At 43.0% G+C, this 26,011-nt stretch overlaps 1 protein-coding gene across 1 annotated transcript in view; it reads right to left on the minus strand.

The window, feature by feature from the left end:
- Window positions 1-26,011, minus strand: part of FAM102A (family with sequence similarity 102 member A) — a 73,191-nt gene that overhangs the window by 16,716 nt on the left and 30,464 nt on the right. The window contains exons 3-5 of the mRNA XM_018561834.1: window positions 2,816-2,936; window positions 1,947-1,968; window positions 1,079-1,086 (exon numbers count right to left, since the gene is read on the minus strand). Coding sequence (XP_018417336.1) covers window positions 1,079-1,086; window positions 1,947-1,968; window positions 2,816-2,936 — 151 coding nt within the window. The remainder of the gene's footprint in view (window positions 1-1,078; window positions 1,087-1,946; window positions 1,969-2,815; window positions 2,937-26,011) is intronic.

Genomic DNA, 26,011 nt, shown 5'->3' on the forward strand with positions numbered 1-26,011 from the left:
CCCCCCCAGTTTTATCATCCCTAACACATATCAGCTATAGATCATTGTGGCGATTAAAGGGTTAAATCGACATCTAGTATCTGTGCGCACTGCAGCCCATCTCACATCCTGCATCACACAGGCTCAGCCCACATTTCACACGCAGAGCATCTTCTACAATGCCTCCTACTCATCTCGCCTCACATCACTCAACGCACGGCAAAGTCCCAGATATAGTGTGCAGACACAATACGCCATTAATAGGGCTCGTTAGATGCACACTAATTAGAGCGTGCAACCACTTCTGTAATAACGCAAAGGGGTAACATCTGGTTTTAACCATACCAGGGAAAACAAGATGGTGGAACTCCAAATGGGAAAAAACTGCATGTAAACCCCAACCATGATGTTTGTGTTTGCTCCATTTCTGTTTGGGTAAATATACCTCTTGTTATTGTTAATACAGTCAAAAAGAATTCAGTTTGGGTGATCCTACCAGACATCTAGTTAGTGTTCGGTGCCTCTGCTCACTGTTAGCATCGTTCCCAGTTCTCTCTACGGACTACAGAACACCTTCCCCCCCATACTATGGAGATAAGGAGAATCCTTTCCCCAAGCGTGATTACATGCTTGGAGGAAGAAAATAAACACATTCACTTTACAGAAAACCTATAGCGAGAGAGATTAGGTAGCAGGCATTGCCGACCTCCTTCAGCAAGCTGCCCGTCATGCTGATCCGATGGCTTTAGTATTTTCTAAATCTTTGACCTGGAACAAATATGCAGCCATGGAATGTCAGAATGGAGTCTGAACTCCTGATCTGCATGTTTGCTCTGCATCAGCAACATGTATTGAAGTGATCAGAATGACAGCAAGGTGTCAGCAATGACAGCCTCCATATTTTCTTAGTGCACGTTTAATGGGGGAAACACTAACCTGGAAACCTTCACAAACTCTCAAGAGCCATTAAAGTAATATGTATAGTATATGTATATATTAAGTATATGTAAATATAATTCTCATTTCCAAATCTGAAGACTTATTGTACATTTTAAAAATCGCAGCCACTGCGGAGTAATTCACAGCTAAAAATCAGTGCTTTGGCGTCTTTAATTCAAAGTACACTATATTGCCAGAAGTATTGGGACACCTCCAAATCATTGGATTCAGGTGTTCCAATCACCTCCATGGCCACAGGTGTATACAATCAGGCACCTCGGCATGCAGACGCTTCTACAAACATTTGTGAAAGAATGGGTCGCTCTCAGGAGCTCAGTGACTACAAGCGTGGTACCGTGATAGGTTGTCACCTGAGCAATAAGTCCATCCGTGAAATTTCCTTCCTACTAAATATTCCACGGCCACCTGTTAGTGGTATTATAACAAAGTGGAAGCAACTGGGAACAGCAACTCAGCCACAAAGTGGTAGGCCACGTAAAATGACAGAGCGGGGTCAGCGCATGCTAAAGTGCACAGTGCGCAGAAGTCACTGTCTGCAGAGTCAATAGCTACAGACCTCCAAACTTTGTGTGGCCTTCAGAATGGCACAACAGCAAATCAATATAGTGTATATAGTCACATTTTGTGTTTTCTAGTTTTGGATAGAGTAGGGAAGGGATAAAACCCATCAGGTTATTTTTGCTGTGTGTGTCTCACTGGGAAGATTTCTCTTCACTTCCTGTTCTGGAGAAACAACAGAAAAAAGAGGAAATTTCCCCAGAAGGTCAAGGAACTCCCCTCTTGCACAGTTGTCACCATGACATTTGCCCCCACTGGCAAGTTTCCCCTCATCTCTTGCTCTGCTGACAACTCCATAGGTTTGGATTTCTGATCGCTTTCTGTCTTGGTGACAAGTTTTAGGACAAATAGAGAGGGGGAATCTTCCCAGCGGTCACAAACGCTGCAATAAAAACTTGCCAGGGGTACTTACCTTTCCGTACTCTATCCAAAGCTAAAAATATATAGACATGTTTTGCCTTCATAGACACTCTCTCTGACTCCACAGCAGAGAACAGCCAGGAGCTCTCCGTCTGGCCCTATGACTGAACACGGTATGTAGTATTGCTGCGCATAGTGAAGTCAGCAGAAATTTTTTGATAAAATACATTTTTGGAATATTCGTTCCATGTCCTAATAGTTAATGGGGTCAAATTGACATTTGTGCTTCGAAAGTAGTGACAAAAAAAATAATAATACGATTAAAAGGTGCAGGATGGAAATATTGAACAGTGAATGCGATTTTCGTTCTGGAAACTCCATGCATTCCAAAAGCAAATGTTGGAATCAAAAAATTTGGAACGACATTTGTCAACACTCTGATGACATCATTGAATGTTCTGATGAGATTTTTCTTATGTACAGTACGTTCGTACAAAAATCTACCAGTGTGTACCCAGTTTTACACTGCTAACTTTTCCTTTAAATAATGGTGTACCCCAAAAATGTCTGCCTGGCCTTTGTACAGGAGACAGGCACACATTCACTGCACGGTCTATTTAATTCACTGAGAGCTAAGGAGGGGCCGAGCCAGCAATTTGCAGGCCGTGTTCCCAAGGAACAAATGACAACATGGCCACACTCAGGCCTGGGGGATACAATACAATTGAAGCGATATCCCACAGGCTTTCTGGCACAGCTCCCTTTCTGCCCATGATGTCATTTTGCCAATTCAGTTGTATAACCCTCAGTGAACAATTACTTGGTCTCAGCATCGTACTAAATCCATGGACCATACGCTCAGATTATACGGCTTAGTAGACATAATGGCCTCTTCAAGCACACACCAGATGACGCCCCCCCTTGCTCCAGCAATGTGTCACAGTTGTCATCTGCTCACCTTCCGGACGGAGACTCTACACATGCAGGGGTCCAGCACGCCCGTGGCAGGGTTGGCACTCATTTTACAGACAAAGGTCAGTTTCTTCTGCCAGCGTACACAGTTTTCCTGTACTTCCTCCCTGATTGAGGGGAAACAAGGGGACAAGTTTAGCCTCATCAGACATGCAAACTGCGAATACTTATCAAATAACGATATGTTACAGAAGGAATAAACATTTCTGCACAGACACTAAATTTCAGCTATTTTGCTACTTTTGACAGATAATTTGGTGTTTAGACATTTGAGGAACTCCAGCCTAACCTAGTTTCGAGTCTTCTCTAGAAGGAGGATGTTGATTTAAAGTAAATCTAATTTTTAGTTTTTAAATTCTGGACGGAGTAGAGGAAGGTTGAAACCATTGTCAGTTTTTCACAAACCATCTGTGTCTCAAGGGAGATTTCCCTTCACTTCCTGTCTTGTAGACTTAACAGGAAGTGAGAGGATAACTTTCCAATGTGAGAGAAATCCCCCGTTACAGAGTTTGTCACTGGAGCAAGTATCTACATTGGAAGAGTTCCCCTCTATTCCTGTTCTGTTGGATTTACCTCGACTTTTAGTCCTGATGGTCATCAGGACAATTAGAGAGTTGCGAATCTCCCTAACGGGGACTCTGACAGTAATAAAAACCTGACAATGGTTCTAACTCCCTATCCAAATCTAAAAAAAAAAAAAAAAAAGTTTTGCCTTTAGTTATTCTTTAAGTTGACCCAATAGGAACATACAAACAATCAACATGTCAGAATTAAGAAATCAAATGATTTTAATTAAAAAAACAACAACTCTTAATTCCTATGAATAAAAAACTCTTGTTCCTAAGTTCTAAGCCCAGGTAACAAGGTCTACAAATACATTACTGCAGAAAGCCTATTGCTTTTGATCAGCAGAGATAATAGCATTGAAAATGCTGCCCCCCATACACACACATAACCACAAACTATTCAGAGCAACAAGGTTGTAGAAAACATTAACACATACAGATAACACTATTCATATTCAAGTGGTCTACACACATTACATGGTGGGCAGCCTCGCATTCACAATCTTTCCAACTAAACAATCTCACTATAAACATGCAAACATCCCTATGGAGAAGGGAGCAATGTGACTGCCGACTGTTTTGGGGGAAACAATAGCAGCCAGCTGGGAAAACTTATCAACGTTCCCCTAAGCGGGCTTGGCCAGGAAGCGCCTGCCATAGTTGCGGAATGGCCTCTAAACATACAAATGTTCTACAAAATGGTTACTGCGGCTCATCCATTTCGATATTATGGCACGTTTATCAGGTTAGATGGATGGTCTGCTGAGACAACCTAAAAAACAACTACATGAGAGTCCGACTGGTGCTTACAGGAGCACGGTGGAAGGGAGACCCCTTTAATAAAGCCAATGCCACTTCAGGTTAAGGCGGGAAGTGGTTCTTTTTGTACTAGATAACAGGCTGGCTTACAAACTGTCATGGGATTACCAGGGTACAGTACATACTTCCTTTCTCCAGTTTGAAAAAGGAAGAAAGGTTTTCAGTCCCAGAACAACAAACTCAAACATCCTTTCATGCTGAGCTGTGTTGATGTCCAGATCACAGACTCGAGCTCACTGAAGTCTGGTCAGTAAAGAGATCATTTTTTTCACTGGGGTCAGATTTGCATATTTGGGTCTGCAGTGTGTTCATCATTATATCTTAGCACTACCTTACTGAGTAAACAATCAATTAAGGGCTGAGCCTGTACAATGTAAGTATTGGCACCAGAGAGCAGCAGGTTCTGCATATTGTGCCCTCCATAGAAATCAATGGCTGTATACAGGTATACGCCGGTACTTGCCTACCTACAGCCGTGTGTTCATACGGACTTATGTCTGTATGCATAGGTGGCTGTATGCAAGTACATACCCGCAATGGGAGGCTGTATGCTTATCTATAAAGGGAACCTGTGAGGATAAAATAGGATCATACCGTTGATATTAAATAGAGGTACTGTAGTGCCGCAAATACTGTTGTAAATTCAGTCACTATTATAATGCAATGGTAGGTATTCTTATGTCACAAATACTTCTGCAATCTCATCGTCATTTTATGACAATCAGATATCACATTCTTTATTAAACAGGTCTGATGCTTATATATAGCTAGGTCATCCACCTGTCTTATTAATACAACAAGGCTGGAAGTATGTTCAGAATAGATTCATTTCATAAGCTCTGCTAACAATTCACGCCGGAGTCTGCGGTCCAACAGCACGCTCAGCTTCAGCGCTGCATGCAGTTTATCTTGAAAGGAAACTGCTAAAGCCACAGGTCTGTGACAATATCCTGGGGAGGTATGGCTTCCTCCAGTTAGCAGGGCCTTTCTCAACACCTTATGTGGTTTTCCTTTTAGAAACTGTTCTAGATAAAACTAACAGCCACGCAGAACGAGACACGTAGAAGCGAAACAAATCACATTTAAAAAAACTTTTTTGTAGACATATTAAAGCATTTGTAAATCCAATCTAATATTGCAGCTTACCAGTCCTTAAACAGGCCATACATGTAAAAACGCTTGATTCACGCAAAACAGTATGGCAGCTGATTGGCTGAAGTCTCTGTTCGGCTAAAGAATTTTCAGACTTTCAGAAAAGTTGACTTTTGATGAACCTCTGCGCCAAAGGGGCTACACACTGCATGGATTTCAGTAGCAGGACTTTGGCCTATGGCCAGCTTTATGAGTGGTAGCTGCATCTGTTTATTTTGTTTAGATTAATATATTTTTATTGAACGTGTAAATGTACACACATAGACCTGCAGTCACCCAGACTTAAAAAAATATAGATATTCTGGGTAGAATCCAATAAGAGCCTTTACAGCATTCTATACAAAGTGACAACTGTCAATACGATTTGCTACAGTTCTTATAGAATATAAAATCTCAAGCCTGGTGGAAGAATATTTCACTAAGGGGAGTGAGACGGGGGAAACTCCTAGCTATTTAATATGTATGTGTGAAAGTGATCCCTCTTAATATCTATCCAACCATCCTTCTTCCCATCTATTCAACTATCTATCCATCCATCCTTCTTACCATCCAACTATCTATCCATCCATCCTTCTTAGCATCCAACTATCTAACCATACTTCCATCCTTCTAACCATCCAACTATCTATCCATCTTACCATCCAACTATCTATTCATCCATCCTTCTTACCATCCAACTATCTATCCATCTTACCATCCAACTATCTATTCATCCATCCTTCTAACCATCCAACTATCTATCCATCTTACCATCCAACTATCTATCCATCTTACCATCCAACTATCTATCCATCTTACCATCCAACTATCTATTCATCCATCCTTCTTACCATCCAACTATCTATTCATCCATCCTTCTTACCATCCAACTATCTATCCATCTTACCATCCAACTATCTATTCATCCATCCTTCTAACCATCCAACTATCTAACCATCTTACCATCCAACTATCTATTCATCCATCCTTCTAACCATCCAGCTATCTATCCATCTTACCATCCAACTATCTATTCATCCATCCTTCTTACCATCCAGCTATCTATCCAACTATCTATTCATCCATCCTTCTAACCATCCAACTATCTATCCATCTTACCATCCAACTATCTATTCATCCATCCTTCTAACCGTCCAACTATCTATCCATCTTACCATCCAACTATCTATTATCCATCCTTCTTACCATCCAACTATCTAACCCTCCATCCTTCTCAGCATCCAACTATCTAACCATACTTCCATCCATCCATCCTTCTAACCATCCAACTATCTATCCATCTTACCATCCAACTATCTATTCATCCATCCTTCTAACCGTCCAACTATCTATCCATCTTACCATCCAACTATCTATTATCCATCCTTCTTACCATCCAACTATCTATCCATCCATCCTTCTCAGCATCCAACTATCTAACCATACTTCCATCCATCCATCCTTCTAACCATCCAACTATCTATCCATCTTACCATCCAACTATCTATCCATCCATCCGTCTTACCATCCAACTATACAGCCATCTTACCATCCAACTATACAGCCATCCATCCTTCTTACCATCCAACTATCTAACCATCCAACTATCTAGCCATCTTACCACCCATCCATCCATCTAACCATCTTCAGGTCAGCCGCCTGAGGCCTACCCAAAACAACAACAAAAAATACATTTTGGGTAAAGATAAAGAAGATAAAACATTCTAGAATGTTCTCATTCTTTTTCTACTAGCCGTCATTTAATACACAGAGTTGGTATAAATAGTGTATATGGAGTTCTGATGAATTAACAGTTATTCTGGACTGCAATTTTAGCAGGAAATCTGACAAGTGTATAGAGAACGGGGGAAAATACTTGCAGTAATTATTCTGATGGACCCGGTAGCAGTGCAGCAACTCACTGAAGTGTGATTGCAGCTAATGGGAGCCCAAACTGTCACCTCTAGGCAGGACTTCCTATGGTTTACAGCTGAATGCACCGAGCTGAGATAAAACCAATGTGTCCCATTTGAATGAGCCCAGAAGCTAAGATCAGATAGAGAGAAAGGAGGGGGAACTGAAATGCTGAAGCTCTCTGTATATCACAATGATGCTTTCTGTCTCTCAGTAATTGCCTATACCCTAGCATGAAACTGTATTCTTCATTGAAATCCTAAAATATAGGCCTGCCACATAATTGGCAGCACTAAAAACAGAGATGTCACAATGATTAGTTCTTAAAGTCAGTGCAATGACTGCGTGGACTCTGTGGAGTGTACATTTTAGAAAGTAGACTCCAGTGGATAAGGCCATTGTATTTAAAAGAGAACTATGGGGTAACCTTTTTATCCCATAGCTTTCTTTACGGTCATGGGAGGACATATACTAACCTTCTTCCCGTGACCCAATACTCAGTATACAGCGAGCTATTGCCCGGTATATTCTGAGAGCGCCGCAGTAAAGCAGTACAATACTGTCGGGATCCACCCCACTGGCTGATTGACAGCAGGCTCTGCCTATCTAGAGGCAGAGCCAGCTGTGCCCGCCCCTCCCCCATCCATTCCTCCAGCCAGCGCTGGAGGATCGGAGGGTTGAGTAGGGAAATCCCTGTGGGGAGCGGTGACTGACAATCAACGCTCTCTGCAGGGAGATGATCGGGAAGCGACAGTATCTGTTCGCTCACTTGCCGATCAATACAGCTGGTGTGTGACAGTTTCAATATCACACGTCGGCTCTAACTATGAGGATGAGTGTAAATCACTCATCTCATAGTTCTTCTTTAAAGCTGAATTCTGAGAAATATTGTCCAAATACAAGAGGCATGTGAATTCTTACTTGAATCTTTCTGTCCTTTGTACTTCAGTGTGAAATCATGCCTCTATGCAGGAGAAACACCGTTCATTGCTGCTCTCTCTCCTTGTGCAGGGAGACTGGTCTTGTATTCACCCCTTTTGTAGTTTTCTGCAGGTAGTCTGTAGTGGGTGGAGCCTGCTGGGCCCCTCTCACAGCTCTGCTCTCTGCAGAGGCTATATGCAGAACAGTGATTATTAGACTCCGTTCACACTGATTGGTTTGTCGCGCGATTTCCGCTCCAAAATCACGCATATTTCTGCTCAATGTAGCTCGTCCAATGCATTTCAGTGGAGCTGTTCACATCTCACAGCTCAATATTGCCTGCAGCTCGTCGCTCAATCTTGTAGCTCGAACATGGCCTATTTTTCGGCGGCTGTCGCGCGATTTGGCCCCCCCATAGACTCAATGGTGTCACGCATTACCTGCGATATTGCGCTACAGAAGGGTCACTTTTGCACAGCAATATGGAAGGAAAGAATGATGCCACATCAAGACCACTGTTGATTGGTTACAGCCCAATGTAGCAGCGACGAAGTCCTTCTCAAAAGTCGCGCTAGGTAGCGTGACAAAATGCGCACTGTCGCTTAAAATCGCGCAATGTAGCACTAAATCACACGGAAAAAACGCGCAATTCTCCATGTCACTCAGTGTGAATGGGGTCTTAGGGATGCACAGATACCGGTTTTTCGGTATCGCGTACGGATACCAATATCTATATTTCTGTACTCGTTGATACCGAGTACTGATACGGTACTTCTGGTAGGATGGAATCAGGAAGCCGGGCAGCATGTCATTATCCGCCGCCCGGTTTTTTGATAGCCCAGGAAGCCAGCTCCATGCTGTTTGGCCGGCTCAATGCTGATTGGCCGGGAAGCTGGCATCCCAGCGAATGAGCATGGAGCCGGCTTCTCAGACAAATCAGGAAGCCAGGAGGCAGGTCATTACCCACGGCCCGGCTTCATGCTGTTTGCCTGGGCCCATGCTGATTGGCTGGGAAGCTAGGTTGGTATTCAGCTATAAACCTGAACCCAACACTTAGTACTTAACCTAACATAACTCTAACCCCCTAAACACTAAGGCTAGCCACACATGGTTAGTGATATCTAATCAATTCCCCCATTCATGCTAAACGGCATTTGTATTGCTATGGCTATTGTATTCAGGCACCAATAGCAGCTGGCTGAATACCCAAAAAGTGCCTGAATCTGATAGGCTGCCGTCACTGTTGAATCAACTCCTTCAATTTTGAAATCGACTATTTGTTGAACGGGCTGGTGTCCCCCACCCTCATTTCAAAATCCGAGCCATGTATGGCCAACTTAACATTTAACCCTTGACCATAAGCCATCCCCTAACACTAAACTCTTGAAAGGTTCTACAGCTTTTCGCACCAAACGCTATCTCTCCTTCACCAAGATCTACCAGGGCCGATCTCCTGGCACAGAGAAAACACTAATCCAATAGATTCCCTTTAAAAGCTAAAATTTCCCTCCAAGCCAGTCATGGACCAGGTGATAAAGGATGATGCTTCCACAGTATGGTATGGTTATAGTGTACCATACACAATACCAATTATAAACATGTTCAACGAAACTGCAATCATTATTAGCAACTGGAACATTGGAGAGATATGGACTGTCTGTGGCTCCTTCCCTGTCTGGCAGACTGCTAAGAGTCAAAAACATAACCCACAATAATCTTGTTCCTCTTGTTGATCAGACGCTGGGGAGAGAGCATCTGGCCCAGATCATGAAAGAAGATAACAACAAACTGATGTAAGCGGCAGCTGGGGACACACTAAACTGTAAACACGAGTTTACACTCCCCCATGTTGCCTGGGGATTCAAAGGCATTCAGCCGAAATGATCACAGTGTAGTTCCTATTAAGTGAAAATGTGCAATATTGACCACTTCCCAATATAGGGAAACTGGGGAGGAGTGGGGATATGCAGTACTGACCACAGCTGGACAACGGGGGGAAGAGGCGTCAGATGTGTAATACTGAGGCTCAAAAGTAGCACGGATTAAGAGCTGACCACATCTCAAGAATAGACAACAAGAGAGAAATGCGCATGTACAATGCTGACCACATCTCAAGAATGGACAACAAGAGAGAAATGCGCATGTACAATGCTGACCACATCTCAAGAATGGACAACAAGAGAGAAATGCGCATGTACAATGCTGACCACATCTCAAGAATGGACAACAAGAGAGAAATGCGCACGTACAATGCTGACCACATCTCAAGAATGGACAACAAGAGAGAAATGCGCGTGTACAATGCTGACCACATCTCAACAAGGACAACGAGAGAGAAGTGTGCATGTACAATGCTGACCACATCTCAAGAATGGACAACAAGAGAGAAATGCGCATGTACAACCTGCTTCCCTATTTATAATTGTCTGGCCCTCTAGCAACTTCAGCGAGAAATTTCAGCGCGAAATTATAGCTAATTAAAGCTAATTTGCCTACAAACGTCAGGTGGTCATAATAATCTGGCCACTCAGTGTATACATACACTATAAATGGCACAAAACATGCATACCTAAATTACCAAAAGGAAAAGAAAAAGTACAAATGGTCATATGTTCTTATTTCTGTCAGCAAAGCCAGTTTCCATCATCCATGTCACTGAGCCACTACTACTTACTAGATGGGCATCTACATTGCAGCAACATTTCCATCATATTACTCTTAGCCTTCAGTCATGAATAAAATATCATTTGTTTATGGACGGTTTCCTAGAATTCCTCAGTCCATAGGCTGTATTCTGTTACTGACTTAGGTAACCTGTATCTCTTCATGTGGAACCTGGGGTGCTCATTATCCTGCAACTCTTCTACTGCCAATACACTAAACAATACCTATGTGTTTTGTGCCCTGCTTGACAGACAGGTGCCTAGGGCACATGGCTACGGCTTGGCAGAGCAAAGCAGAAAAGCCTGAGGGGGACCATTAAAACCATTTGCTTGTACGTTGAGGTGGTGGGCTACGTTGACATGATCTTTAAATCGTTTTTTAAATATGTGTGGATTTTTTCCTTCATTCCGTATTTGGCCAGGCAACATTAGTCCTGAGGAGGTGCGCAATCCCGTACTCCTCCCACGCATCTAAAAACATCACAACTAAAGGATCTTATTGACAACTCTAGGTAAAATTAAAGTAATTAAAATGCTTGTACAGCCTGACTCTCTTTTCTAAAAACAATGCTGGGAAAATGGCAGCTGGAATTTGATCATTGCCTACCACAACCAATCGGCTGTTAGTTTCATCATCTACGAGCCAAAAATAATAGCTGAACACTGACTGATGGCAAATATGCATGGACATGGAAGCTGGAGATGCCTGGCTGCAGATGGATAGGAGTCACTAAGGCTGCCACAATCGATCAGACCCTCACCACAACCCTTTACCTCACAGCCAACTACTGACAGGTCTATTGACGTTGGAATATAGAAACATCACAGGATAGGTGCAGGCAGCCTTCTCTCTCCAGCCTGGATTGGTGGCTTCTCCCTCCTATAGCGGCCCGAGGTCCTCCCTCTCTCTCCTCCTTTGGATACAAAGAACTGGACGGAGCATTTCCCTTTTGGAGCACTATCTCTCCACCTAGGCTCCATAAGAAAGCTAGACCCTCAGTAAGCCACTCCATTTGGGTGGGTAGGTCATAATCCCCTGAAGAAGCCAAGTTGCGAAACGCATAGGGAATGGACTTATAGAATATATTGATTTAATATGGTTATGTCTGAACATGTTTAATGGGTCTATGCCTCTGGCTTAATTTTGTTTTTAACTGGTTGCAACTGCTGTTGCTCCCTTTCTTTTATTCAAATTTGTATGTATTTTTGCATTATATGTGATATTGAAATAAAAATCTATTTTCAAAACTTCAAGCCATGGTGTCATATAGCTCAGAAACCCCGGTATCTTTCCTGTTGTTTTGTAATTAATATATTTTAGGGGGAGAGATTACACCTGGGGGGCCATGGGCCTGGCTACCCACAACTGTCTTGTAAAAATGGCAAATATGCAACATACCTTTATTTCCCTTGGTTTTTACACATCAGTCTTAAAGCTTCAAAACTTTGCACCTACACCTAAAGCTTCAAAACTTTGCACCTACACCTTTGTACCTATAGAGTAGAATTACCAGCCCAATATCAGGCTAATAATTGCAATTGAGGTTCCCAAATTCAAGCTCTGCTTGTGGTTACTGGGAAGTGTCTGACCAGCTAGGATAAAAATTCCTGCTGACAGTGACAAGGCTTCCTTATTGCACAGGGAGATTTTTCTATCTCCCTGCAAGCGGACTTGATCAGACAAAAGTTATCACTTGTGTGACTGTCATGGTCTGATAGACGCAGGTTTGGGCACACAAAGTACTCAACAGATATCTCCTGACTTGTCATTCCAATCATCCATTCTATATCCTGAAACCGGTCTTTCACAATGCGTTCCTATCACCGCCCCTTTACACATGAACTCTGGCTAACCACCTCCCACCCAGAGCCTGAAACATGAAACTACTTGAACTCTGATCTTTTACATTTCAATACGGGAATGCCCTCAGCTAGTGCAGAAACAGTCAATTACCTCGGATATTTTATACATTTTCAGGTGGTGGGAATGAGAAATAGAGAAAGATTACAAATAAACAGTTAAATGTAAAAGATAGGTTTGGCAATTTCTGGCATAAAAAAAAAAAAATTCTTGGAGTTCACTAAACAGCAAATTTGTAGCATTTTATTCTAAAAAGCCTGTGTACAGATGGCTGACTTCAGTCAATTCTGCCTTGTGGAGCTTAAAGGTCAATGTGAAATAATTGTGGACCAGAACAGTGTGATCATGTACCGAGCATTCATTTTCAGTGCTAACTTGTAGACAAATGACTCAGATTCACTAAACTTCCATGTACTTATCAGGGCGGGTAACCCTAGAGATAAGGAATACTGTCAATGGAAGAGCTTCACAAGGGTACACCTCTATTGACAGATAGCAAGATCGGTGGCATTCTCTGGAGTGATAATATACACAGAGGCAGCTCCTGTGATATGACCTCGAAATGGACTACCCAGATTCCTGGGCCTGCTGGTAGTAACAAGTTTCCCATGAGCGCATTCCTAAAATTCCTCAGGGATCAGAGAAGGTCAAAGTCCAACCTCAGAACGCGGGAGAGGACGAGATATGTTAGAGCAAGTCACTACTCTCACTGGAGTCTTATCACGCTGGAGGCGGCCATAGTCCAGGAGATATCTCACAGAACGGCCATGTTATTTGCTATTGGTACACCCTTCCCAAAACTGCCAATGGATATATGCAGTGAAATCTTCTAAGACTACTACGTGTCTTGTCAGGCAAAGTTCATTGCGATTGTAAAGAAAGTTCAAGGGAAGGGAAAGTAGAAATCACTTGCCAAGTACATAGTGTGACAAATCAAACAGCAAACAAAACATTCACAGTTTTCAGATACATTCAACATAGGTAGTTTGCTGTATCCTTTATTTTTAATCAGGCCAAGGTTTAATCTCCACATACAGAAAGGCTTCTTTATAGTAAAAGCGGTGAAACCATGGAACAGATTTCCACAGAAAATAGCTCTTGCTGACTCTATAGAGCGTTTTCTTTTTTTAATAATAATAATAGTAGTAATAACACCGTAGCGTGTTACAAGAAAATCCAATTTGCTTAGGGATCAGAGAGAATTTCTTTCCCCATTGGAGCAAATTGGGCCATGGTAACTTTTTTTAAATTTCTTGATTAATCGTTAAACTTTTTGATCGATTAAAATCATTTTGATCGCTAATGAAAACACTCACCTTTCCGCCGGCTTACGGGAGTCCCGGCAGCGATCCGGTGATGTCACGGACGTAGACGTCACCGGACTCCTCCCCCCTTCCCCAAGTGGCTCCGTCGGCTAACGAAGGGAAGAGCAATGAAGTAATAAAATGAACTAGGATCACACTAATCCACATTATTATTCTGAGTTGCCCCACTCAAGCGGCGGCCATATTGAGTGGGGCAACTTAGAATAATAACGTGCTGGATTAGTGTGATCCTAGTTCATTGTATTACTTCATTGCTGTGCTGTATGTGTATAGGCCAATGTAGATGGATCTGTATGTGCGTTCCAATTAATCGAAATTAATCGATTAAAAAAATGTCGATTAATCGAACACGAAAATGTTAATCATTACCAGCCATACTTTTTTTGTCTTCATCTGGATTAGCAGTGGGTTTAGGGTTCTGTGGATGCAGGTTTTCAATTCAACTATGATGACCATTAGGGTATTAAAGAGACATACTGTAAGTACAGTGTACCCCTATAGCCATCTCATGTTTGTAGTACCTTCAGACAGTTCCCAGACAAACATTCTGTGGGGGATCCATTAGGACAGGTTAGAAATCCTTACCCAAACCTTGCTTTAATCCAGCTTTGAAGACCAACTCCATGCTTGCATTTTGACATATACCTAACTACCATTACCCTTCCTGCTGGTCAAATGAGTGGCCAAGCCCTCTATTCTGCACAGAATGGTAATAAGGCATCCCCAGAGGCTGTGTCCATGACAGCCTGGGAAAAAAAGAAAAGAAATAGACACCGGCACTCCAATAATAAATCGATTACGTCTATTTATTGACGTACATCAAAAGCAAAATAACACACTTAGTGCGACGTTTCGGGGACACACAGGAACCCCTTCATCAGGCAGGGTTCCTGTGTGTCCCCGAAACGTCGCACTAAGTGTGTTATTTTGCTTTTGATGTACGTCAATAAATAGACGTAATCGATTTATTATTGGAGTGCCGGTGTCTATTTCTTTTCTGCATTACTTTGACGGTGGCCATCCGTCGACTACTGAGCACCCAGGATACTTTGTTGGACGTGCGGTCAGGAGTGCAATGGGTACATGGACTGTAACATGACAGCCTGGGCTCACAGGAAAGAGGCATGAAGGCTGCTGGGTGTCCTTCAACCAGGAAGAGTGCAGTCAGTGCAGCATGGAGCCGATTGTCAGTTGGAGATGGCAAAAGATGAACATTCTTATTACAAACACTGCACCCAGACACAAAAACATAAACCACTTATGGTCACATTAAAGAAAAACGTAATTGTGCACTCCCTGGGTATCTATTCATAGCTGAAACGATGTTTGGGCTGCAGGTACTTGTTACTATAAATTGATAGGAAATTGTTTCCCCATTGCCTACAAGGGATTCATGATACTTTCCACAACAATAGCAGTCTTCAGTAGAAATCTCTGCAGCTGAACTGCTCATGTTGGAGGTTTCATCTCCTCCCCTGCCCACACAGGGGTTACCACTCGGCCTGTTTGTGAAAACAAAGACACATTATGGAGGGGCAGGGATGGAATTTCTCCAAACTCTGCCATAACAATGGCAGCGGCCTCCTCCCCCTGCCTAGGGCCTGAGGACACAAAAGGACAATAACAAGGATGCCACAGTTCCTTCTGTGAAATGCAATGGACCTGCGGGGCAGCTGCCTGAGCCCGGACCTACGGCCTAAGGGAAGGTTCAGAACACCTGCACACAGAACAAGGCAGATGGCCATGGTGTGAGGTCAACTGTGTTTGTTCTACAACAGATAATAGGCTTATGAGATGGATTCTATGTATACTTTGCAGTTACTGTACATCTCATTTTTTGACACGCTGTCCTGGTAGGTGACACTACTGCTTTGAGACTGTCAAGTCCCAAGTCTAGTCATCAGCCAGTCCATTATCTACACTCTGCTCTTCAGGTTTTTTTCCATGGTCTAAAAGCATCCTGATATGCCAACAGGATTCTGCTTCAAGTGGCCCTAGTGGTTGTTGTGGGAGCTTTAAAAAGACACTGTCACCTCGCCCGTTCAGGGCAAAGTGAAAGTGCCCTTTGAAAGGATTCCCCCCCTTCCATCTGTCACAGCCAGCACTGAAATCATTGGCATTTGCCACTCGGGGGGAGCTTCAGTCATGTGACTGTGTTCAGGCATAGCGATTGGCTGCTAGGCCACAGGTCTGTCATAGGGAAGTGACGGGTAGTGACAGCAGATGTTGGTAAGGCAAATATAAGGAGGAAGGCAGCAGTGGGGCCCAGGCAAGGTGAATGTCAGGAAGGGGGTCAAAGTAAACAAGTCTATTTATAAAGAACTTGTAGTGTTATGGATACCAATTTCTTTGAAAAGAAAAGCTGTCAGAGACATATGGGGCCTGCCACTGCTAAACCTCCTCATTGGTAACACTAAATGCTCCATGCCTGGCAGTCCCTGGCTTTTATAATTGACCGATCGAGAACAAGCGTGCACATACTAAATGTCCTGACATCGGATATGCACTTGGTTGTTTTCAGGCTGGTTACTCACCAGGCAGTGCAGAAGGATAAGGGTGACAGCTTTATAAGCAGCAATATCATGCTTTTTATTCCCCAGGTGAAAGCATCTGGCTGTCATTCTTATCCCTGCTTGTCTACTCAGCGAGTCACTGAACTGGAACAAGTTTGCAGGTCAGACACCCAGACACTTCGCTGCCTGTGTGCCAGTGAAGCGTCAATGACTTACCAAGTAGAGAAGAAAGGATGGATATGACAGTTGCAGAGCTTGAACAAGTCAGCAATGGCAGATCACACATTTCCTATTAGGTTCCTTTACAAACTGTGAGCGCCTTAGAGAGCAATGAGAATGTTTCAATGTCTGCATTTTTAGTAACTGTGCTCTGTACACGTCACGGTGTAAATAAATAAGGATGACTCATAAACAGGTTTATAAACATTCAAACACACACAAAAACCATCGTTCACAGTGCACCCACAGCCTACGCACAGCAAAGGCAGCCATTCTGTTCTTCAATGATGTCACCGACTGCTGAAAAACTGGCAGGTGGCGCTTCTTAATAAGCACTCCGACATCTCTATCGGGGTGGACAAATAACGTACAATTTAGAGGAACGGTCATTTGAAGTGAGAGGGGGGAGGTATCACCGGGGTAAAAGGCAGAGAGCAATAAAAATCTGACAGATGTTGTAACACACTCCAGTCTACTAAACAAATGGGCTCTTGCTGAGGCCTATGTGGCTGAATACCTAAATGTTTAGCCAGCAATAAAAAAAAAAAACCCCTGTGTTATATGTCACAGCTGAGGCTTCTAACTAATGCCAAAGCTGCCATTGCAGGTTCTTGTAAACAGTTTTCTATTTCAAAGTTTTTATTAGGTTTTTTTCACACACATAGGTCCGTATACACAACTACGGGACCATGCATTATACATATCACTGAGTATAGAGGCGATTAACATAAGTAACAAACTATTTTATACTCGGTCCTGTAGTTCATCATAGGCGATGAGACTATAATGAGCAACCTAACTAAGTCAGGTTGGAGCAACCTTAATACAATATTACTAACATCTAATTAGTTCAGAAATACAACATTCCATATTGGTATGCATTGAAAAGCATGATAACACAGAGTCCCAGTAGAGGGATAAAGAACAAAGATAATGGAAGGGTGTTGGAGGTGTATCCATGGTTCCCACACCCAGAGAAACACGGGCTGTCTATCCACCAATATGCTTGTCAACCGTTCATGCAACATGATATTGTCCGTTCTAGATATAAATTCCCTGTACCATATTTGTTGCTTCTTCCAATTACCAGCCAGAGTTAACTTGGTTGCCAGAAGGATGAAGTGGGAGAGTGTCCGTTGGTGTTTATTCTTGTAAACAGTTTTAATAACATAACACAATACATGACCTGCCTATACTACATCACTTGCAGAAGTCAGGAAATTGCAGACTCCAATGGTGGCTGGGGCCTCACCGGTGACAAGCTCTGTTTAATGTTCCCGTACACCAGAGGTGGACAAATTAGAAAGGAATTCAGGTGGCATTCTGTCCATTCCAAGACCCAGGAGGTTCTTTTCTGTATGAGCCAGCTGCATTGACAGCAACTAGGGAAAACCTCAAAGTTGGGCACCAGCTGTGATTTTTAGGGAGCATTGGCTACCTGGCTACTGGGATTTGTTTCATCAATCAGCTAGGCATTCTAGGGTTAAAAATACCTCCTTGGAAGCCAAGTGCAATTTGGGATGCTCAGTAACTGGAAGTAGAATCAATATTGAATACTGAATTGAATTTAAGAAAGGTTGTGCCTGCCTGTATACGACCTGCAGATATACAATCCAGCTTTCCCTTTCTAATTCCTATATGAGGGTCAGCCTAAGGCAGCAGTATAATTACAAGGACAAAAAAGAAGCGTCAAGTAGCAACACCATCCTTCTCTATAGTGACACCGCCTGAAGGAGACAACGTGACCGGAATACAGCAGCAGGTGACAGCTCCTGCTGATTAATGACGTAGGTATGGACAGCAGGACAGGTTATTGTACCACATCAAAAAGCCTAGGTAAGGGCTGGAATTACTAAGCCATAAGGACAAGTTAATGTTGACACAGCGTGAGGAATTGTCACTTAACCTGTTGCCTGCAAACTGGTGTTTGGAAGCTTGTTAGCTGTCAGATGTTGCCCGTACTTTCTGGAAACCCTGGAGCATTTCTAGTTCCATCAGAGGAAGCGCACTGCCCTGCGTGTCTATTGCAGTGTATCGCAATGAGGTCACTGCACTTGAGCTGTGTGTCACAACACTTTGAACATGCCACTGCAGTCCATGTTATATACCTTGTATCTGGGCTAAAGAAGGAGGGGGCATTGGCAGTAATCACAAAGAGGTGACAGATGGGCACAGAGGAACGGTGAATGAAAACACGGATGTTCTTATATTTCAAGAACTAAGGATTAGCAAACTGTAATACAATAGCAAAAGCACAGGATTGGACCAGCTTAACCTATTCCTGTGTGCTACACCCTGAGCATCGGTGCTGCTATGCCCTGCAAGTGCTTTGGAAAGGGTTAAAAGGCAGCAACGATTTCTGGTTTCCATGGCGATATGACGCTGGGGTTGCACTGTGATTTAACCTTTTTTGAGTAACTGGAACCAAAATAGCTGTAAATAAAAATGCACAAGGCAAAGTGCAGATTTAAAATAAACAGAATCACTAAACACTTTTACCTACTTTCCTAACAGAGGTGAGATAGTCACAGACTATGTGCAACTACTCCAAATCATGCAGATAAAGAGCATTGTGGGAATATGTCTGCTAAGCAATGTCATGCTGAGGAGGAGTGGCCCAGAAACAGGATGGCCCACCACAGTTGCAGCATAGGACACCATTATGGGATTTGTTTCTTTCACAGAATGGAATAGGTTGGACATTATATTTTACTGTCTGGCAATAATGTTGATCTTCTGACTTCAATATGTTCTAGAGCACCAAGCTGGAACAAGCATGCAGCAAATGAAGTCAGCACTCCTGATTTGTGTACTTGTTCCAGGTCAGTGATGTAATTTGATTGCAGAGACTACCAGGGATCTTGTATTTTCAGGAGAAATTGGCAATGGCGGCTTCCAGGTATCTCTAGGCACAGGCTACCTTTCATTATTTCTAATATATACCTATATATCCTTATTAAAGGAGACCTGTCATACTGTTATCTATTGATTAGCAAACTAGTATGGGAGTATGTCCACAAAGTCTCAGAATTTTGTAAGCTGATGAGTACTCCCATCCTTTGTGCGCTGTAAATGTGGCATCAATTTCAGTTCTGCCTCACCAGTTTCAGAGTAAAGACATCCAGTTGACCAATTTGTCCCCATCACCTTTACTCAACTATCAAAATCACTATTATCATCCGTTCTATTAGGTAACTTCAAGATATCAATAGCTTGGTTTTACTTTACATATGTATAACAAACAACAGAACAGCTGAAAGAGAATCATAATGATGTTTTAAAACCATTTAGGTCGGGTTCACACCTAGGCGGCAACGTTTTTGCGTGCTTGTATGTGCGTGTTGAACGTGCGGTTATTTGCACGTTAATGCACATTTTGATGCACATTTGTACGTGCATACATGAATACATGCGTTTTGACTGGCAGCTTATGAAACATTGCGGAAATGGACGAACGTGCATTTACATGCACAAAAATGTGCATGAAAAATGTGCAACATAGTCACACATGTCCTGCTGGCGGCCAAACAAGCTATTGCCTCGGCTTGTAAAAAACTATTTGTATCCTTTGACGAGGTAAAAAGACGAGTGGATTTCTTCTTTACAAATGATAAACTAACAAGCATCCTTCTAGATACAAATAAGAAATGTACTAAGATCCGGCAACCATGGATTGACTACGCACATGCCTCCCTATCCTCAGACAGCTTAATGGCCATGTAGATTCTAAGCCCCTTCTCTAAGCACATTAAAGGACCCAACTGCCGCCATCCTTACCCTGCTCCCTTTCCTTACCTTCCCTCCTTGTTGTTCTGCATTGTCTTTGATCCTTCCTTGGATTGATCCCTATCTTGATTATTGATGGGCTCGGGCGTGTTCGCAGCTCCACGTGCCGAGCCCGCCAGGTAGCTAACAGCGCCAATCACAAGTACTGAGACATTATCCCAGTCTGCAGCTGCAGAGATCGGGATATGTCTCAGTGCCTGTGATTGGCGCTGCGCGCTGTCAGCTTCCTGGCGGGCTCGGCACGTGGAGCTGCGAACACGCCCGAGCCCATCACAAACTTGATCTCAAATTCTCTGTTGCTCCTCAGGTGCATGTAGATTGCTCTTTCCATGCTAGTGAGCTTTCCATTGCACTATTTATTTGAGATTTGCCTTTATATGTACAATGTGTTGTCCCCAATTACATGTTGTACACTGACTGTACTACTTTTAAAAACTTTAATACCTTGAAACCGAAAATTGTGCAACATGCTTCTGCCATGCATTTTCAGGCATTTCCATTGAAGTATATGGGGTAAAAACATGCTTTTAACTGCCCAAAAGAAGCTCATGTACCTTTTCAGGCATTTTCCTGCTGGCGTTTCTCTATTCAAATGTGAACAGGGGCCATTGAAAATCATGGGATTTCTTGTGTTGGGCATTTAAAAGCGCTTTTCCAAACCATGTGAACCAGGCGTTATGTAAGAAAAGGTGAATCACTAATTACATTTTTACAGTAATTGAGGTCCAGTTACTGACAATGTTACTCGAAAGTCGTCTGGGACAAAGTTGATTTCTCCACATTGATTTTTAGAGCAGAGAATAAGGTTTCACATTTTTACTTTTTGTTTTAAATTATTTACAGATCCAGTTCCATACCCCTATCATTTGGTTCTCATATTGTATGGACACCCCTGGTTAACAACACTGGCTTTAAAGGGTGGAAGTTGTGCTTGAAATAAAGCAAGCAAAGGACTAGTCACCATTATTTCCTGAGCTCTGCCTGCTGCTGATCTTTCCCCTATCACTGGCTTACCATGTGTTGCTCTGCCCTGTATTAAAGTCCAATACGTCCCTCTGCACTTCTTATATTGTTGTCCTGATGAAGGGTCCCTGCGTGGCCCCCGAAACGTTGGTTACAATTATTGCAACATGTATGATGATTTGTCCAATTAAATGGACTTTATCGTTTGAATATTTTTCACTGAGTGCTGGTGATTCCTGTTCATTTGTTGCTCTGCACCGTGTCTCTTATGGTGGCCATCTTGGCAGAGAAAGGGCTTTGCTTTCTTATGTCAGAGCTGTCCCCTTGATGACTGGTGGGGTAATGATCAGGAAGCAGCAGGAAAGTTAGAAGCAGCCCAGATCTACAGAATGAATGAATCAAAAGCAGCGAGATCCTTGCATTACAGGTTCTCAGATGCAGCAACAACAGTGAGCAGCAAGGTAGTGACATTACCAAATCTCACTATACATTTCCAGCTAGCAGCAGCTAGGAGACTGCAGACACTGGAGTGCCTAGGTACGGGGTGGGCACTGCTGTTTTTTAGGAGGAATTCCAGACAAAATGTAGATTTTCTTTAGGGTACTGCTTAGACACAATGAACATTCCTATAACAGAGTAAATCTTCACTTTAAGTTCCGGTGCACTCAAGATGGATCTTAGCCATTATGTTAATCAAGTGGATTCAAAACTTCCTCAGTCACTGACACAGAACAAATATACAGATGCTGAAGCCTGAACCCCTGACCTGTATACTTGTTCTAGCTCAGTGACTCCGGACGTACCAAAGCCATTCCATGTGTATGGCAGCCAGAGGTCAGAACCATAGGTCAGCCATGGCAGTCTACATACTCCTCTCAGTAAGGTTTCAAACAATATCCTGATTCTGAACGAGACCAAAGAGTTGGGAGATAAATGTTCTTAATGAAAGATCTGGGCAGGGATTGCTCTCTTACAAGGTGCAGGGCTGGCTTGCTTTAATTGCATTCAGATGTTTTACTTTGCCTCCTGCCCAAATTTCCCCTACAAGCCCCCAACGCTGGCGTCAAATTTCACTGGTTATTTTGGACACAATAGAGGAATGTAGCAAACATTTAGTACTATTGCTCTCCTTTGCCCAGACAAAGAGAGGGGGTGAGCGTCCACCACTCTCCCCGCTAGGCCGATGCCTGTTTGTTTGGTCACTTCTCTTGCTGTTATGCTTGCAGACACGACATGAATGGTTATCGCGTTTGTCTATTCACGAGCTGTACCTTTCCCATGTATGAGAACGGAGAGGGCGGCCTGGATTCTTGGGTTCCCTGCACACTGTTCGTGGTACGGACAAAGGACTCTTTCTATAAACAGGCTCAAGTTCCCCTTCTGCAACAAAGGTCTTCCTGAGTACCTGTCTATGATAGAAGTTCTGATTGTCCCAGTTTTCACAGCAATGTCGAAATGGGTTTTTCAATTCACGGCGGTCTGAATTATGTAAACGGAAAGTGGAGCTGTTATCTATAGAATGCAATGTTCTTGGTTTGAGGGCGAGTCTGCCCAAAACTGGTCTCTCAGTTTTCTGTAAATACTGCAATGGTTTGTTATCTCTCAACGGGACTCAGGTAGAGAGGTCTATTTATCTTGGAGAGATTGCTTTTGTATTTCAGGTCATGATATACCCTTTAATGACATTTAAGTGGACTGAATTTAAAAAGTAAACATTTGCTATGTTATAGGCAAAATCAAAAAAAGTTAATGTTGCCTATTTGTACCCTGAAAAACGTACCGCTTGTATTAAATTCCTCCTGAAAAATAGCCACACACTTTCTAGTAGGTGTCTAGGAACTCCTGTGCCTATAGCCTCATAGCTGTATATCTGCAGTGTGATATCATCTAAGGCACTGTCGCCTGTATTTCCTATTTATCATGAGTTTTGGTGATATTACTATCTGCTGCTTGCTGGAGAGAAATCTGCACTGCATGCATCTCCCTGCTTCATTTATTCTACAGATGCGGGTTATTCTACCTCTCTTGAATATTTCCCCTACCAGCTATCATATCATTGGTTATCAGCGGGGGCAGCAATGCCGTATTTCTCTACTAAGAAGTCCACCTCCATGCATTCAGTGCAGAACACAATCCAGGTCAATAATGGAGCTTCAGGGAGACATCAGCTGAAAGGAGACCACAGTCAATATTGGTGACTAGTCTTTGCCCTCTCCCTGCCTTTTTTGAGTACAGCTTCCAGCTTTTTGTTTTACTGAATATGTGATGCAACATTGTTTAATCATTGGGCCTCTCTGGATTTAATAACACAGACAAGCCTCAAAAAGCATGATCTTAAAAAGGAGAACTATGGGGTCAGTGTTTTTCCCCATAGTTCTCCTTAGGGTAACGGGAGGACACAAACTAGCGTCCTCCCGTCACCCTGGGCTCAGTATACCGTGAGCTGTAGCTCGCGATATACTGAGACGCCGCAGCTGAAGTGGATCCCGACAATTATGTCTGGATCTGCCCAGCTGCGTGACTGACAGCTGGCTCTGCCTATCTAGAGGCAGAGCCAGCTGTATCCGCCCCTCCGTTCCGCCAGTCAGCGCTAGCGGATCGGGGAGGGGGGAATCCAGCCCCTCCCCTGTCACGGCAGAGAGCCGTGACAGGATCGAGAGGTGGGCGAACGCCAGTATATGTTCGCTCACCTCCCGATCTACTGAGCCGACCTGTGACAGTCTTATTGTCACAGGTCGGCTAGAATTATGAGGTGAGTGAAAAAAACTCACCTCATAGTTCCCCTTTAAGATGTCAGGCAATGATAAATAAATGAGAACACAGGTTACTGGATTGCCTTTGTAATGTAACATCTCCTGAGTTGCAAGCACACTGGCAATCTGATTTACCTTAGCCCTGAATACCATCCATGTGCCCATAATGAAGGAGGTTGTGTTCTGAGCCAATAACCTTGTAACTCTGTACTCTCACATGAATGCACGCTGCTTAGAAATAAATGTACAATGTGGGTGTAATACAGAGACAACAATGGAGAACAGAGTTCATTTTCCATTCACCCACGGCTGATGACCAATCTTTCATACCAGTAATAATCTTGCTGTGCTCCTAGAAAACTCGCCTTCCCAATGTTTCCATGGCTTGGTCTGTTTAAGTGTGATATTGTAAATTCCAGGTGGACTTTTATTAGCGGAATGCATACTTGCTATGGGATGGGTAACCTTTGACAAATACCGATGTTACTGAACAACTGACGGCTGCCCATCCCAAACTTAATTACCTTATGATTGCAGCTCAAAGATCCACTAGTCGTTTTCATGAAAATGCAGTCTAGTTATCCACTTAAAGTGAAACTTCCTGGGCTAAGATGCTGGCTCAGAGATGAAACACTCATGTATATCCTGGTGCCTGTGCATTTCATGATATTCACAAATATCAAATACAGATCAACCCCAGCTGCAGCCTCTCACTTTGTAAGTTACAATGTTGCAGAAATGCTTCCTGCGGCCTGTAGCAGACTGATCACATTATCTCAATCTAGGCAAAGTCATTTGAAATTCAAGGACAGCTTTTTAAAGTGGCAATAAACACTTATAAACAATTTCAAATGCTGATGTTTGATGTGTGCCAGTTCTTCTGATGTTTCTGCTGGTCTATCCTTACTTCTCATCTGGTCCCCCAATTGCCAATTCCAATAACTATTGTAAGGATAGCTCCTTGGCATGCAGTGTTCCACCAGAACCACCCTTATGTGCACGCCCCAGAGATGTGAATACATACCTCTACTCCTGACCATGCCTTCGAACATCATTCACATGGAGAAAAATTACCGGCTAAAGTTTCTTCTATAACCGACAGTTCAGTGAGTGTTAATCGTCTGTGTTTTTCCACAGCAGTCAGTGGTTCCTTTCACCGACCCCCATGTCACTACTGTGTATTGCACTACACCAACAAACAGTTCAATTGTCCATCTCAGCTAGCAAAGCTTCTTCGTATTGTTTTTTTGCTTTTGCATAACTCTCAAGAATACCAACATTTTGGACCTTACTGGGTCACATCAGTTCTGCCTGAATGAAAGAATCATTCATGGAGCAATAAGATAGCATATATAAAACGGTGTGCTATTTATTATAGGCTGACAGATCAAGACCAGACCGTGTGACATGAAAGGGCACTGAACCCCAGGACATAAGAGTGCCAGTTGCTTAAGACAAGCTCTGCCGAGTTCCCCAATTTGTTTTTTCTGCTCTGCCAGATGCATCGTTAACATTATGTTCACCACCACATCCTCTTATTAAATTCTGCGGGCTTGTGGCCATCAGGAAATTATCTTAGCTCACATGCTGGTCGTTCATTATTGGAGTTAGGAATTTTCACATCAACCGCAATCTTGCTCCCACGCCCACCAACGTTTGGGTTAATGCTGACATTGGAAGGATTCCCCTCGCTGCAAACTATCTGAGGCCATATGCCGAGAAGCTCCTGCCAAATGACACTCAGTGGT

The sequence above is a fragment of the Nanorana parkeri genome, unplaced genomic scaffold (assembly GCF_000935625.1).
Source record: "Nanorana parkeri isolate BGI_ZX_2015 unplaced genomic scaffold, ASM93562v1 scaffold547, whole genome shotgun sequence".
In the NCBI taxonomy this organism is placed as follows: Eukaryota; Metazoa; Chordata; class Amphibia; order Anura; family Dicroglossidae; genus Nanorana; species Nanorana parkeri.